This window comes from Galeopterus variegatus, unplaced genomic scaffold, assembly GCF_000696425.1.
Source record: "Galeopterus variegatus unplaced genomic scaffold, G_variegatus-3.0.2 Scaffold137, whole genome shotgun sequence".
Taxonomy (NCBI): Eukaryota; Metazoa; Chordata; class Mammalia; order Dermoptera; family Cynocephalidae; genus Galeopterus; species Galeopterus variegatus.
The window spans coordinates 517,449-532,846 of record NW_007726248.1 but is presented as its reverse complement, the minus strand read 5'-3'; the positions used below and the strand labels follow the sequence as shown (position 1 = coordinate 532,846).

Sequence of the window (15,398 nt, the reverse complement as noted above, 5' to 3'; positions counted from 1 at the left end):
CGGGGCCTTGGTGTTATCAGCACCGCACTCTCCCGAGTGAGCCACGGGCCGGCCCTCTATCCACATGTTTACTCTTCCCAATACTCTTCATTTTTTGTGTGGGCAGATCCAAATTTTCCTCTGCCTAAAGAAGTTTTTCAAATATTTCTTACAGTGAAAGTTTGCTGTCCATGAAGACTTTATCTGAAGGAAGTCTTTATTTTGCCTTCATGTTTGAAAGGTATTTTCGCTTGGGTATGGAATTCAAGGCTGACAGCTCTTTTCTTTCAACACTTTAGGCCTGTCACTCCACAGGGATGTTGCCTGGAGCCTTTGGCAAGCCTTGATCTCTGGGACCACATGGGGAGCGGGACAGCCCCTACGGCCACCGGGTTTGGGGTGGGGTGGAGGGGGGACAGAGATCCCTGGACAGTTCAGGAGCAAGGCCAAGGCAGGTGGTGCGACGAGGCAGGGAACCCCCGAGCAGACCCATCCCTCTGCCTTCTGGCTCGCTCCCAACCACGGGACCCAGCTCAACCACCGGACCCAGCTCAACCACGGGGTCCTGCGGCCAAGACGCGGGCCGCCCGCGGGAAGGAAAGAGCAGACGGGTCCGGAGCTCCGCGGGAGTCGTGCGCATAGGGGGCGCCCTGCACGGCTCCGTCGCTCCCGTCGCTCGCACGCCCCCCGCCCGGTGAAGCACCCCGGGACTCGCGCGCTACGCCCGGGCTGTCGGAGTCTCGCCCTGTCCTCGCCGCCGTCATGTCCCGGGCGCTGTCGCAGGCCCGGCCCGCCACGGTGCTGGGCGCCGCGGCCATGCGCGTCTTCCTGGAGCGCAGCCACACCGAGCTCGACTGGGGCTCGGGCTGGGCGGCGGCGACCGCAGCGGTAACGCCTGGTGCCCCTGACCTCCCCTCCTGGCGCGCAGACCTCCCGCTGCCCACTCGCAGCTGTGTGAGCCCCACGTGTCTACCCCAGACGTCCCGACGCCGCTTCGCCCTGATTCCTTTCCTCCCCTTTTCCCTTCTCGGAAGGTAACCCAGTACCTTCATCCCAGAGACGTGCCAGTCTTGCCTGGAACGACTTGGCTAGTCCCTCTGTGGGGCACTGAAAACATAGGAATCTGGAACTGTGCAGACCCTTACCTCCCTGTTCTACTCGGGTGCCCCTGACAGGAGTCATGCCCTTATTGCCCTGGCATTCCCTGGCACAGCCCTAAGTCAGACTTTGGACCAGCATATGGTCTGCTTCCTCCTTCACTCATGCAAGACTTGCTCTGGGCCCTAAACTTTGCTCAGTGCTCTGGGTGCCCTGCTGGGTTGGCAGTGCCTCCTGCTTCACCAGGATGGCAGCACTTGAGAGCCACAGTAGCTCCTAAGCAGGATGGGAGAGTGTAGGTGGTACAGTGTCTAACTGCCCTCTCTGTGCCAGGCTCTGCTGAGGCTATAGTAGACAAATTGACATGAACCCACTCCAGGAAGCTCAGATCCTACGGATGGCTGGGGGGCCAGAGGGAGCCCTTCCTGGGCGGGAGCCACTGAAGAAACCTCAGAAAGGGGAACATTAGACCTTGAAGAAGAGATAGGAGTTTGCCAGGAGGGAAAAGCGGGGAAAGGACAGTCCGGGCAGTGGGCATGATCGTGTAAAGGCTGTGACATTTGGCATTGCCCGGGGTGTTGGAGTAGGCAGCCCAAGGACAGGATGCGTGCATGGGGAGGGGAGGGGAGCGTCCCTCCTTACTGTGTTGCTGTGTGAAGTGCTTAGGCCAGCGCCTGGCAGGCCCGTGGTGATGGCTCAGGAATGGTAGCTGTCACTTTGTTCTTCATATGAACATGCTTCACCCCCTTCCACCTGGAGGCTTTCTTCTCTCCCCTCTGGTGGAGTCTTGCCTGGTGTCTCCTCTGATTCACAGCATGGCGGATGCGGAACAAAAGGAGGATGAGCGTCCATCTCCATCGCGCCACACTCTTTCTAGATCTTGGGGCTGCCTCTCAGTGAGAACTCTGATCTCCTTTCTGATTTTTTTTTTTTTTTCCTTCACCATTCCTCTTCCATGGCCATGGCTAACTGAGCCAAAGTCCTCCAATCTCAGATCTAAAGTTAAGTTCACATCATGAAGGGGAGGGGAGATGGTGGAATGGAAAACTTCCAAGTGAGCCGTTGCTCCACCCGGCTCTCCCAGGTCTCAAGGGCTCCAATGGTCGCTCTCTGGCCTGCCCAAGTGACTTTCCAAGTGTGGAAACAGCAAAGAGGTCTCTCCTCCCACCCATCAGTCCAGCCAACTAGGGTTCCTAACAGGGGCAGAGAAAAAAGTGGGATAAGTCTCTAAGTGGCCCCTGTCTTTCCTTCCCAAGGCCCAAGCTGAGGTCTCTTGATCTCCTTTCTGAATTCCTGTCCATGTCTCCTTACTGGTCTCCCCATTTCCAGACCTGCTCTTTCTCCATACTGCATTCAAAGTCATCTTTCAAAAGTACAAGGCTGACCTCTTAGCTCCTCATCTTAACGTGTTCAGTGGTTCCCCACAGCCCCCTAAATTCCAGATTCCACAGGGTGTACTCGAGGCCCTTTGGTCTCTTGCTCCATGTCCCCCGCTGGACCTGGTGCTCTGGACACATGGACTTGCAGGCACAGCTCTCCACACACCTTGTTCTTGCCAAAAGCCCAGTGGGATGAGCTTCCCACCTGTCCTCAACTGGTGGCTTCTGTCTTCCTCTTGGAGATTTAGATTCTAGGAAAGCCTCCTGAGCTCTTAGGCAAGCATCACATTTCTACGCTCTGGGCTCCTGCAGCACCTTGTACATTTCCCTGCCTCACTTACTCTAGAGTGGGCCTTTAGACTGTGAGTCCTTGAGGGCAGGAACTATCTCCCTCTACCAGCCCCTAGGCCAGGCCACGCACATCTAGCTGCCCTGTAAAATATCACCATAGTGATGACATCAGCAGCTTATCACGAGCACATTCTGCCAAATCCTGATCAATCCTGAGGACCTCCCTGCAGGATAGTATAGACAGTCTCTGACTTAGGATGGTTTGATTTAGGATTTTTCAAGTTTGAGTTTCTGTGAAAGCAATAGGATAATCTCTCCTGATGCTGGTTGGCAGCAGCCAGTCACTGCTGCCAGTCAGCCATGCAATCATGAGGGCAAACAGTTAATATTCTACAGTGTACAGTGTTGCTGGATGGTTTTGCTCAACTGTAGACAAATGGAAGTACTCTGAGTATGTTTAAGGTAAGCTAGGCTGAGCTATGATATTTCTTAGGTTAGGTGTATTAAATGCCTTTTGGACTTAGATGGTGTAGTGGGTTGAATTATGTCCCCCCAAAACTCACAGAAACTTGAATTGTATCCCTCAAGTTTTATGTATTAGAAATTTGGCCCCCTCTGTGACTGTTAAGGGGATGGGAAATCCTATTATGGTCATTGAAAGGTGGAGCCTTGAAAAGGTGATTGGATTGTAGGACCATGTGGTAGTGAATGGATTAAAAATGGTGGTCAGGGGCGTGGTTCTGAGGGTTTTAAAAGAAGAAGTCTGTCTCTCTTGCTCTATTCTACCGTCTTGCAATGTGAGACCCCTGGGTCACTGTCACCACCACCAGATGGACTTTGGTCTCCCCAGCCTGATTAACAGTAAGCAATAAATGTCGTTTTTCTTTATAAAATAAACCAGTTCCATGTATTTTGTTATAAGCAACACAAACGGACTAATACAGATGGGTTTATCAGGACATAACCCCACCATAAGTCAAGGAGCATCCGTACCTTTTCAATCCCATTTTACACTTGAGAGGATTAAGGATCACACGTTAAATGACTTGCTCAAAGTCACAGGACTAGTAACGGCAGAGCTGGGATTTGAACCCAAGTCTGTTTCTTTTTTTATTTTAAAAGATGACCGGTAAGGGGATCTCAACCCTGGGTTTGGTGTTGTCAGCACCACGCTCAGCCAGTGAGCCATGGGCCGACCCTCCCAAGTCTGTTTCTTAACCATGACATAAGACCCTTCCCTCCTTCAGTGTTTAATAAACTGGCCTGAACTTCCGTTTATCTTCCCCCAAAGCAAAAATTGCCACCAAGGGGGCCGGCCCGGTGGCGCACTGCTACAGTGCGCCGCTTGGGAGCGCGGCGGCGCTCCCACCGAGGGTTCGGATCCCGCATACAGACCGGCCGCTCACTGGCTGAGCGCGGTGCGGGCCCAACACCGAGGGGTGCGATCCCGTTGCTGGTCCCGGTCCGGTACGGGCGCGACACTGAGGGTTGCGATCCGTTGCTGGTCACGAAAAAAGACAAAAAGGAAAAAAAAAAATAATTGCCACCAAGGCCAATCCATTGGATGGGAAGTCACTAAAGCCTGACAGTGCGGTTTCAGTTGGAAACGTCACTGAAGAGGCTGCAGTGCCCCAGAGTGGACCTCTTTTACCTGCACCTGCCAGACCACGGCACGCCAGTGGAAGAGACGCTACACACCTGCCACCAGCTGCACCAGGAGGTGAGGGCAACCCCCTGAGCTCCAGGAGGTGGTCTGCTGCTCCTCTCCTTATCCTGATGCTACCCAGGAGAGTGGAGGCACCAGGGCCATCCCAGAGTGGAGCTGGGGGCAGACCCCACTCCCAGGGTCTCCAGCCTGGTGTCACCTTCCTGGTCTCCTGGGCAGAAGTGGGTTGTGACCATAGCCTGCAGGGCAAGTTTGTGGAGCTTAGACTTTCCAACCATGCCACCTGGGAGGTGGCTGAGATCTGTGCCCTCGGCCAGAGCAAAGGCTGGATCCTGCCAGATGAGGGCCAGGGTTGCAGGGGCCTTGGTCACCAGGGCTCCTGCTGATCCGGGGTTCTCTTTGCCCCTCTCACTGTCATCTATGTCCTCTTCATAGCAGCCACTCTCCTGATCAAAGCCTGTCAGTGGTTCCCAGGTGCCCTCAGAGTGATGCCAAGCTCCTCAGCTTGGCACCAGGCACCTGCTCGCTTCCTTCCCTGTCCCATTCTGTACTTCAGCCTGGGACACCCCTGCTCCCTTCTCCCTGGGAGAAGATCTCAGGTCTCACTCAGATGGCTCTTCCTCTAGAAGCCTATTCTGACAGCCCCAGAGGAACCTGAGATCGCTCTTTTTTTTTTTTTTAATTTTATTTTGTCGATATACAATGTGGTTGACTATTGTGGCCCATTACCGAAACCTCCCTCCCTCCTCCCACCCAACAATGTCTTTTCTGTTTGCTTGTCGTATCAACTTCAAGGAATTGTAGTTGTTATGTCTTCTTCCCCGCCCCCCCGGTTTTGTGTGTGTGTGTGTGTGTGAATTTATTTATTTATTTTTAGCTCCCACCAGTAAGGGAACCTGAGATCTCAAGTGCTCCTTTACCTCCTCCTCATTCAATCAGCAAATATGTACAATGACTTGGTGCTGCGCTCTGGTCACAGGACTTACTAGTGTATTATGATTGGCTCTTTACTTGATTATGCCTGCTTACACCCTACCTTACTATACAATCTTTGAAGGCAGGACCTTGTCCTTTTGGCTCATGGATCTAAATCCGACATGCAGCCATAGTTGGTGCTCATAAGTGCTGGCTGAATGAATGAATTTTCCTTGGGCATAAACCTTCTCCACCACCATCACCACCACCAAGTATATATATGTCCTTAACAAGGTCCTAGGATTGTTAAGGTCTGGACTGAGAGGTCTACAAGGGTAAATTTGGGGTTCAGTCCCTTGACATGTCCACCCTCTTCATCATGCACCCTCCCTGCAGGGCATGTACAACACCACCACCCAGCAGGTGGTAACAGAGTTCTTCCCCTGCCTAAGGCACTTTAGATTGAGGTTCCATGCCTACCACCCTTTGGCAGGTGAGGGCTGCTGTGGGAACAGGCTTCTCCCGGAATGGGAGGGCATCCTGACCCCATCTCTGCCTATTCTTGACCTGGTTGACCTGGTAGATGCCTAACCCAGCACTGGTTAACAGGGAGGGGTTTGACAAGAGGCTGGTCTGTGTCCTCTTGGGTCCCTCCCTGTCCCCCAGTCCAGAGCCTTGAGGGACATGGCCTGCTCTGGAACATCCTGGGCCAGTGGGTCTGACTTCAGCCTACCTGCAGGGGGCTTCCTGACCGGCAGGCACAAGGATGGGAAACAACCTGTGGGCTGCTTCTTTGAGACTAAATAGCCGGTCTACAGGAATTGATGACTTGGGGTGGCCTGAGTCAGGGTGGCTAGTGGCGTGGGTCTCCTTAGCTTGAGTTAGGAAATCCCTGTGGTTTCCATCCTGGGAGTCAGCACCTTCCCCTCTTGCTCAGACTAGGTTCCTGGATTGCCATGGGTTACTGAGCCTTGTCCTGTCCTTGGAGCCCTCGTGATTCTCTGGGGAGACTGTGGGACCTGGGGTGTGGATTTCTGGCCTTCCGCCAGGTCTGCACCAGTGTCTCTTCCTTGACTTTACCCCCCAACCCACAGTGGAGGAGGGACCTTGGATTGGGACTTGTGAAACCTGGGACTTGGTGCCGCCCACTACTAGCTGGCCCTGTCACTTTGGGCAAACTGAGTTTAAGTTTTGTGAACCCTTAGCAGTAAAATTGTCATCAATGTCTCAAGTCATAATTAAGCAGCTGTTGGGGATAGCCTTCTTGCCTTCCTGTTTTTACTTTTCAAATTTTGAAAAAGCTATTAAAAGTCATACATGTGAGGGCCGGCCCGTGGCTCACTCGGGAGAGTGCGGTGCTGATAACACCAAGGCCCCGGGTTCGGATCCCATATAGGGATGGCCGGTTCGCTCACTGGCTGAGCGTGGTGCTGACAACACCAAGTCAAGGGTTAAGATCCCCTTACCGGTCATCTTTTAAAAAAAAAAAAAAAAATGTCATACATGTGTATCATTAAAGGCAACATCTTTCCAAATCCCATTCCTCAAAGGCACCTTTTAATAACTTAAAACTTTCCTTTCCTGTACCACTTACTGTGCTATCTCTAAAGTACATACTTTATTGGTATTTCTTATCAAACTTAGACGTCAACTGTGGACTGCTGGAGAGCTCCTAATCTTTCTAGATTTACAGAAGCCCAGTCTGCAAGGTTAATTTCTATGTACAATATGATTTGCTTTTCTCTTCCTCCCCTGGGGAGGAGGGTAAAAGCGAGCCAAGCTTGGTGCGAGAAGCTCCAATACTAGTGTCATTGACATGGCCAAGGACGTAAGCGGCAGTGTCGTTTGGTTTCACCTTGTGTGCACTGCTATGATTTAAATCTGTATCTGACAACCCTCCTCACCTCCAAGTGTTTCTGATAATCCTGGCCAGGTTTAGAAGCCATTGCCTTAAGTAGTGGTTCTCAGGTTGCTTTTTACACTGTCAGGGCCCAGCCTTCAGCCCTGGAGAATCAATGATTTTCAGTTTACAAGGCATGAGCAGGTCCCTTATCTCACTTACATTCACTGTCTGGGGCTGGCCAGGAGTGTTTCTGAAATAAAAACGGCCGGGACCCGGACTGACAGTTCACCAGAGAAGTTCCATTTTATTGAAAGCTGCGGGTACATTTATGGGGAGCTGCGTTCTGGGATCAGGCAAAAGGTGAATGGGGCATTAGCTGATTGGGCAGGGCTGGGCGGGAGACAAATGTTGACCTGTGACTGGTTAAGATTTCACGCAGGCGGGCTTGTTGGCTGTGGAGAAGAACCCGGAAGGGCGCCATATTGCCAGGGAGTGCCCCCCCGCTTGAGTGCCTACGGTACCCCTGCAGTTTCCTTTCCTGAGTAGATAAGCAAGGGCAGGGAGGGGAGGTGGCTCAGCGAAGGCCACGGAGCCAGGACTGGAGCCCAGGACATGGATCCTTTCTGTGACCCAGGGCACACAGGTGTGGTGCTGTAGGTGATTAAGGGTCCACATTTGGGGGTTTGCGTTAACACCTGGTGAGCATGTTAAATGCAAGGATTCTTGCCCACCACATCCCCTTCCCCCACCCACCAAAAAAACAACACCCCAATGAGGGGCCCAGAAATCTGCATGCACTCTGATGCTCAAAATTGTATAACCTCCACTCGAGAAGACCCTGGTCCCTCAGGGCTGCTGGGGCTGGGGTGTGGGCTGCTACCCTGGAGTGACTCTGAGGGAGTGACCTCTGTGCCACTGTCCCCACCTGCCCAGCTTCTGGAAGGAGCACCACTGCAAGGCCATCGCCCTGGTGAAGGCCCTGCAGCGCCCCCAGCATGACTTCGGCCGCCCTTCACTGGATGTATTACTGCTCACAGCTGCAGGTAATGCAGCCGTCCCTGGATGCTCAGCCTCTGGTTTTAAATTGGGGGGTGGGAGAGTGAGATGGCTACACGATTATTTCGTTATTTCTGAGATTACTCTTTTTCTTCATCTGTAATTTCTCCATGGCCCAGTTCTTTTGGATGTAATCTTTTTTTTTTTTAAAGATGACTGGTAAGGGGATCTTAACTCTTGACTTGGTGTTGTCAGCACCACACTCAGCCTGTGAACTAACTGGCCATCCCTATATAGGATCCGAACCCGTGGCCTTGGTGTTATCAGCACCACACTCTCCTGAGTGAGCCACGGGCCGGCCCTAATCCTGTTCTTCTTAAGAGAAGTCATTAAGTGCCAAATTACAAACACTATTTCTCACAATGGCCCTGTCACACTCGATCGTCCCAACTTTGTGTGAGGGGACTGGTGCTATTTCACTTGTCTAACGTCCCAGATACACGTGGTAGGGAAGGAGCTTGGGTTTGACACTGAAATCTGCATTTTTTTTTTTAACCATTATCATCTATTCCATCCCTAGCTGCCGCCCCCCTCCCCCTCTCGCCCCTCTCTGTGTAGCTGGAGGCTTCCTCTCTCCCTGCTGTCCATTTTCCTAACCCCGTTCTCCAGCTTGGGCGTGACATGGTAGCGGCTGCCCTTCTGTGAGTCCCTCCCTGTAAGGTGCTGGGCCTGGAGCGAAGTGCTTCACATGTGCGATTCCCACAGGCACTCTGCAAAGTAATGAAAATTTGAGGCTTCAAGGTCAAGTAACCCAGGTTTCCCCAGCTGCAGAGACAGCTGAATGGCTCTGAACTCAGGTCTGCCTGCCAATGAGGCAGCACGGAGGTAGGGCTTTAGAGCCACACGACCACAACTGCTGGAGGCAATATAAATTCATTCTGGAATACTACAAGGCATAAATAACCAGATCCAAATCTTGGCAGGGGCAAGACTGGGATGCGGTGTGTGTGACTGGAGCCACAGTGCAGAAGTGTGCTTAAGTCTGGACGTTTCCCTGTGCAGCTTGCCCATAGGGACTCGGTCATCCTGGGCATGTCCAGCCTGGAACAGCTGGAGAACTTGGCAGTGACTGAGGAAGGGTACCTGGAGCTGGCCATTGTGGAGGTCTTTGACCAAGCCGGGCAACAGAATGTTCCAACTACTTTCTATAGGCCCAGACCTGACCCAAGGCCCAGAGAGCACCATCTGCCCCCTCTTTCATTCTCTCACCCTGGCCAGTTTTGGCCTCAGGGGCAGACTGCCTTCATGAGGAGTCCCCCAGCACTCTGCCCCCCGACCCGAATCCAACCTGACCTCTCAACAGTGAGGCTAGAGGTGGCCCTCACTCATATGCACGACAGAAAAAAAAGAGGGCCATACAATGCAAAGTAAGTTTTGTCTCATTCAGAAATGCTTTCCCTAACCAAATACAGACAGAACAATTTGGGCAAACACCTACCAGGAGAACCACCAAGAACAATAAGACCTCCCAGGATGCTGCAGAACACTTGAAACACTGGCTCTCAACTCTAGAAGTGGAAAGCTCTTACTTCAGCTAAGGCTGAAGCCTCCTGTATTCTTGGCATCCATCTGATTCTCAGCCCTGCTTTGGGTGTGTAGGAGTTGGGGGGCAGGAAGGGCAGCCAGGGCGCCTAATTTTCCTCAGCAAATCCCTATTCCAAGCAAGGGGCACCCAGGGCCAAAGAACAGGAGAAACCCAGCTCTGGAAATAGTTCTTGGCCATCCCCATAGCCGCAAAGCCAGGGTGGTCCTGCAGAAGTCAGTGCTGGCAGCTGGCTGACAATGAGAACACAGGCAATCCTGGGAATCCAAACAGAAGACAAACCCAAAGGCCCTTTTTCTAAGAAAAGTCCCCTTTGCTGTCTACAGGGAGATACCCTGCAGACAAAGCTTTATTCTTCATAGAAACAGTCAGTGCCTTTCGCCCTCCCTTGTCTCCACCGACAAGATAAACAGCTGCTCCGTGCGGTGAGGGGTGGCTGCTGTCCTGCGAGGTCCAGTTGAAATGCAGAAGGTGCAGGAAGGCTGTCAGTCATCGTCGTCATCCTCTGATTCTTCCGCCGACTCAGACGCGCTCTCTGGCAAGTCATCTCCCATCTGTTGGAACCTTCCCGACTGTGCATCCCACATGTATTTGATGGTCACCTTGAACTCAGCCATCTCATACCCAAAAAGCTTCTGCAAAAGACAAAGGGAACAAAGAGTCAAGAGGAATGAGCGTAATCAGAAGTGCAGAGAATGTTTTCAGCAGGCAAGAGGAAGGCCACGGTCCCTCCTGCACAGCCCCCGAGGAGCCGGACTCACCAGGACACGGGCCTGCTCTGGGGTCAGCACGTCGCCCTTCTTGCACACCTCGTAGTCAGACAACAGGGTCACCACACCTACAGAGTAAGGTAGCCCCAAGTGACTTCTGGCCTGCTGCCCAGAGCTGGGAAGAAGATGCAGTTGGCCATCCTCCCCACAGCTCCACTACCCACAGGGACAGTGGCCGCCTTCCTTAATGTCCCCTTAAGTGCTGTCTTCTGGCTGTGAGTGACTATCTACTTTTGCCCCATTTTTAGATGATGAGATGGAGGCTCGGAGAAATAACTTGTTCAGCCAGAAAGGGGAGAGCTTGGGCGGCCTGTGCTCTTAGGTTCTAGACTGGGACCTTTCAGCTCCAGGGACTGCCTGGTACCTCTCTTGAGGGCAGTGGGCAGGCCCAGCTGCCTCAGCTGTGGCTCCATGGAGTGGGGAAACTGCTCCAGGGGCCCTGGATCCAGGCTCACTGTCAAAGTTGCTTTGTTACCAGCTCGGGCGAAGTCCATTTCTGTATATTTGGTGAACCACCTTGGGAAAAAGAGGAGTGGTAGGAGGGGAGGCTCCTGAGGGTTCCCCCAATAAGCGCCCCATGGCCCGGGACCTTCCCTCCCCCACACATCTTGGCTGCTGGCCAGTGGCCTGGAGCAGCGCACTGGAGAGATGGAGGTGGCCCTGGTTACAGGCCACCAGGGATCAGTTCCAACTTGATGCCTCCACACTGGACAAAGTCTCTACAGTATTTCCTCCCCAGAACACTATCCGACCTTTCTCTTCCCATCCATTCCTCATGAACACTTACTCATTCACCTCTTCCTTAGCGCGGTTGGTGAAAAGGAGACCAACTTCACCCCTCAGCTTCTTGCTGACCTACAAATCAGAAGTGAGGTCAGGTGGGTCACATTAGAGCAGTGGTTCTCTACTGAGGCAATTTTGCCCACCAGGGGATATTTGGCAATGACATTTCCAGTTGGGGGGGGAGTGGTTGGGGGGAAGAGTGCTACTCCCTGGGTCTGGAGGTTAAGGGACAACCCCAGAATTTTTTTTTTTTTGTCCTTTTTGAGACCGGCCGCACCGCGCTCAGCCAGTGAGCACTGTGAGCGCACCGGTCATCCCTATATAGGATCCGAACCCGCGGCGGGAGCACTGCTGCGCTCCCAGCGCCGCACCCTCCCGAGTGCGCCAAGGGCTCGGCCCGCAACCCCAGAATTTTAAGCGAGGCAGGTCACATGGCTGGGGTGTGTGTCATGGGGGAGCAGCAGGAGAGAAGGCAGCTTTCCCTCAGCACCTGCCAGTGAGGGCCAGCAACTTACCTGGTGCAGGTTGTCTTTATACTCATCAGATGGGCTTCGACCCAAGGCTACCATCATCACTTTGTTTTTCCCAAAGAACATCCTATGAAGAAAAAGAAGGGTGTGTGAAGGAAGTGCCCTGCCCTTCCCTCCCCTCAGTAAAATGCAAACCAGCTCCAGTCCCCAGGAGCCCCCAGTGAGCCCAGACTGTGGTGTGCACTTCTCCATTTAGCCTGGCCATTTTCTGTCCCCAGCCCAGGGTCACTTTCATTATTTTTCCACCCACAGATTCCCAACACTGGCAACATTCTGTCTGCCAGCCCACTGTGAGCATTATGTAACAATCCCTCCCCTGTACAAATGTATGGAAGAGGCGTGTCTGAACCAGAGCTGGTGCAGCAAGAGACCAACCAACAGAGTCATTCACACCATCAGAATTCCAGCCTGAGGACAGTAATGCCACGTGGCTCCTGTGGCCTGTTCCTGGGTCACGGTTTGTATCCCAGCACACTTAGCAGAATTCTAAAAAAATGTAATGTTTCTAAGAGGCCCAGACTCCAGAGTAAGGCAACCACTTCTCAAACATCCCCTGGGCAACTACCAAGTCCTGCCCCTCAGGAGCTCAGTGCAAGACCAGCCTTAACAGTTAAAAAGAAGTGCTCTTCAGCCAACGGTGGCACTTTGTCCTTATTAAGGTGCCATCTGCATGACCCAGGTACCCAAAGAGTTGTGCCTGTGCTTTGTCTGAGAGCAGCGTGGTCCCTCCCCAGCTCAGAAGGTCCCCTCCCCACTCACCGGCTGTGCTTCCAGGCGTTCCGGATGTCCTTCAGCTTGCTGTTCCTCATGTTGGCCACAGAGAAGATGAAAACGTACTTGTATGTGTCCACACATTTCCGGAGCTATGAGACAATTTGTGAGGCTCTGGAGTTGAAGGGGCAGCACAGGTTGGGGAATACTCTAGCCCCAGATGGGAAAGAATCTGCTGTAGGCCCCTTACAGCTGTGGAAGTTGTAAGAGCTGGAGGCCTCTAACCTGGTGTCTCCTCGTCTCTATTCCTGAAACCAGGATCACTAACCACAGGGGAAGCTGAGCCATGGATCTATATACCTCATGGTCTTTCCCAGGTTTCTGACCTATCTGTAAACAACAGCAGAACTGACCACTTCTCTTTGCTCTGTCCACTAACTGTCAACATAGAAACAACTACCCACACTAAAAGGCTCCCGCTAAACGGAAACATATGGAGCCTCATTATTACAAGGGGAAGCAGCTCGTCGGCACTTCTCTGCTTATGTTACTGGCAGAAACCACCGTGAGGAATACTTTGTGCAGGAGGACATCTGCTCTCATCCAGCCTACCATCCAGGGCTGGCAGGTCAGAAGCAGTACAGACAGTACAGTCACCCAAACCTGGTAGCTCCCTAGTTTTTTGACATTGGGCAGGCTAACAAACTGCTGTAAGCTTCAGTTACTCCAACTGCAAAACAGTGATAACGTCACATAGTATCTACCTCACAGGCATGTAATGAGGAAAGTGCAGTAACACATTTCAAATACTTGGTGCAGGGCAGGGCACGTAGTAAGAGCTCAATCCAAGCTGGAAATAGTCACTATGGGGGGCCGGCCTGTGGCTCACTCGGGAGAGTGCGGTGCTGATAACACCAAGGCCACGGGTTCGGATCCCATATAGGGATGGCCGGTTTGCTCACTGGGTGAGCGTGGTGCTGACGACACCAAGTCAAGGATTAAGATCCCCTTACCGGTCATCTTTAAAAAAAAAAAAAAAAAAGAAATAGTCACTATGGGAGCTTTTATTGGTGCTGCTACTGGAGGCAAAAGGGTTGGATCAGCAGCTTGGTTGTTTTTTAAACAGTTTGCTCCTCTGGCAAACAATCCTATAGCCACCTTTATAAACCTAACAAATACAAGCTCTGGAAAAATAACAAGAATAAGCTCTCACCTCTTCTATCAAGTTCTGTTTTAGTTCCAAGCCTTTCTTGGCAGTTTTGGTTAAGGAAACTAATACAAAGAAGAAAAAGAAGAATTTGATTATTAGCAACATCACTAATAAGTTTTAAGTTGTCAGAAGTTAACTGTAAACTGTAAACTGCTTCCATCCTTGTTCTCTGCCCCACCTTCCCCAGTCTGTTCTCAACAGGGCAACTAGAGTGATCCTTTAAAAGTAAAGTCAACCATGTCATTCTTCTGTTCAAGCTCTAGGATGGCCACCCATTTCACTGGGGTGTAAAAGGTGATTCCTTACAAAGGCCCAGGAAGCCCTGCCCACACCCCCTCCCTTCAACTCGATTTTGCTTGCTCTGCTCCAGCCACATGGGCCTCTTGTCCCAGAACATGTCAGATATGCACCCACTTCAAGTCCTTTGCACTTCGTGTTCCCTCTCCTTGGAACACCATTCTCCCAGATAACGCCATGAGGTGCTCGCTCCCTTTCTTCAGGTTTCTGCTCATCTGTCACCTCATCAGAGAGACCTTTCCTAGCCACACTATACTAAATATCACCTTGATCTTCTCTCTTCCCCACTTTTACTGCATGGGACTCATCAATAACTGACAAACTATTTACTCGACTGTTCTTATTTTCCGGGATATATTTCCCCTGACAAAAACGTTAAGCTCGGTAAAAGGAAGGGCTTGTAACTGCTGTATAACGTCTAGAAAGTGCCAGACCCGTAAATATTTGTTGACAATGTTACGGAACCGGGGTGAGAAAGACTTCACAGTAAAGGGAGTCAGGAACGGTCTTTTACGAGGTGCCCTATGAAAAATCAACTGAGAAGGAGCCTAGCACATGAAGACCAGAGCATAAGCAAGCCAGGGGAAGGAGGCCGGGGTGGCAGGAGCACCGGGAGCAAAGGAAGACGGGCAGGAGCCGAGGCATCAAAAGGCACAGCCTGGGCCGACCCGGTGGCGCACTGCTACAGTGCGCCGCTTGTGAGCGCAGAGGCGCTCCCGCCGAGGATTCGGATCCCACATACAGACCAGTTCCCCCTCACTGCCTGAGCGAGGGGCGGACCCACCACCGAGGGTTGCGATCCCGTTGCCGGTCCCGGTCCGGTACAAGCGCGACACTGAGGGTTGCGGTCCGTTGCCGGACACGAAAAAAGACAAAAAGGGGGAAAAAAAAAAAAAGGCACAGCCTGGGAGGGAGCCCAGGAGCTGTCTCCCGGCCCACTCGGCCTTGAGAGAGTATCCGAGGCTGGGCAAGATTCTCCGTTCCGCTGACCCCACCAGGCTCCAACCTCCGGCGATTCAGCCGCCTCGAACCTCCCAGCCCTGCTCGCAGCGACACAGCGGAGCACCTCGCGGAGGTCCCGGGGTCCCATTCCGTGTCCCCGCAGCCCCGAAGCCCCCATCGCAGGCTGGGCAGCCAGTCCGCGCAGCGCCCCACCGGGTCCCGAAGCCCTCTAGGCCCACCTTTTTTGTCGCGCTTGGATTTGGGCATCGCGCTGAAGCCACGTGCGGCGGAAGGCGGTGGGGCCCGTTAAGACCCCGGAAGCGCGGAGGCCTCTGGGACGGCTCTCGGGGCTGCCCTCGCCCGTGCCTGTCCCAATCTGTGCGGC

At 52.7% G+C, this 15,398-nt stretch overlaps 2 protein-coding genes and 1 pseudogene across 5 annotated transcripts in view; 1 reads left to right on the top strand and 2 right to left on the bottom strand.

Annotated features, from left to right (window-relative positions):
- Positions 1–743, bottom strand: part of LOC103605059 (mRNA turnover protein 4 homolog) — a 4,780-nt gene extending 4,037 nt beyond the window's left edge. Inside the window, exon 1 of the mRNA XM_008589647.1 lies at positions 549–743. Within this exon, the coding sequence (XP_008587869.1) occupies positions 549–743 (195 nt within the window). The remainder of the gene's footprint in view (positions 1–548) is intronic.
- On the top strand, positions 742–10,007 carry LOC103605050 (annotated as a pseudogene).
- On the bottom strand, positions 9,589–15,359 carry MRTO4 (mRNA turnover 4 homolog (S. cerevisiae)). 4 transcript variants are annotated; one of them, XM_008589539.1, is made up of 8 exons: positions 15,253–15,359; positions 13,778–13,836; positions 12,613–12,716; positions 11,839–11,920; positions 11,328–11,395; positions 10,905–11,056; positions 10,532–10,608; positions 9,589–10,405 (listed from the first exon to the last, which is right to left on the bottom strand). In XM_008589539.1, the coding sequence occupies exons 1-8, from the start codon at positions 15,278–15,280 to the stop codon at positions 10,256–10,258; spliced, it is 720 nt and encodes a 239-aa protein (XP_008587761.1). In that variant the 5' UTR covers positions 15,281–15,359; the 3' UTR covers positions 9,589–10,255. The 4 variants fall into 4 exon arrangements, with proteins under 4 accessions (XP_008587761.1, XP_008587770.1, XP_008587776.1 ...); XM_008589548.1 differs by lacking the exon at positions 15,253–15,359 and adding an exon at positions 15,078–15,157; XM_008589554.1 differs by lacking the exon at positions 15,253–15,359 and adding an exon at positions 14,189–14,452.
- Between the last annotated feature and the right edge of the window lie 39 nt (positions 15,360–15,398).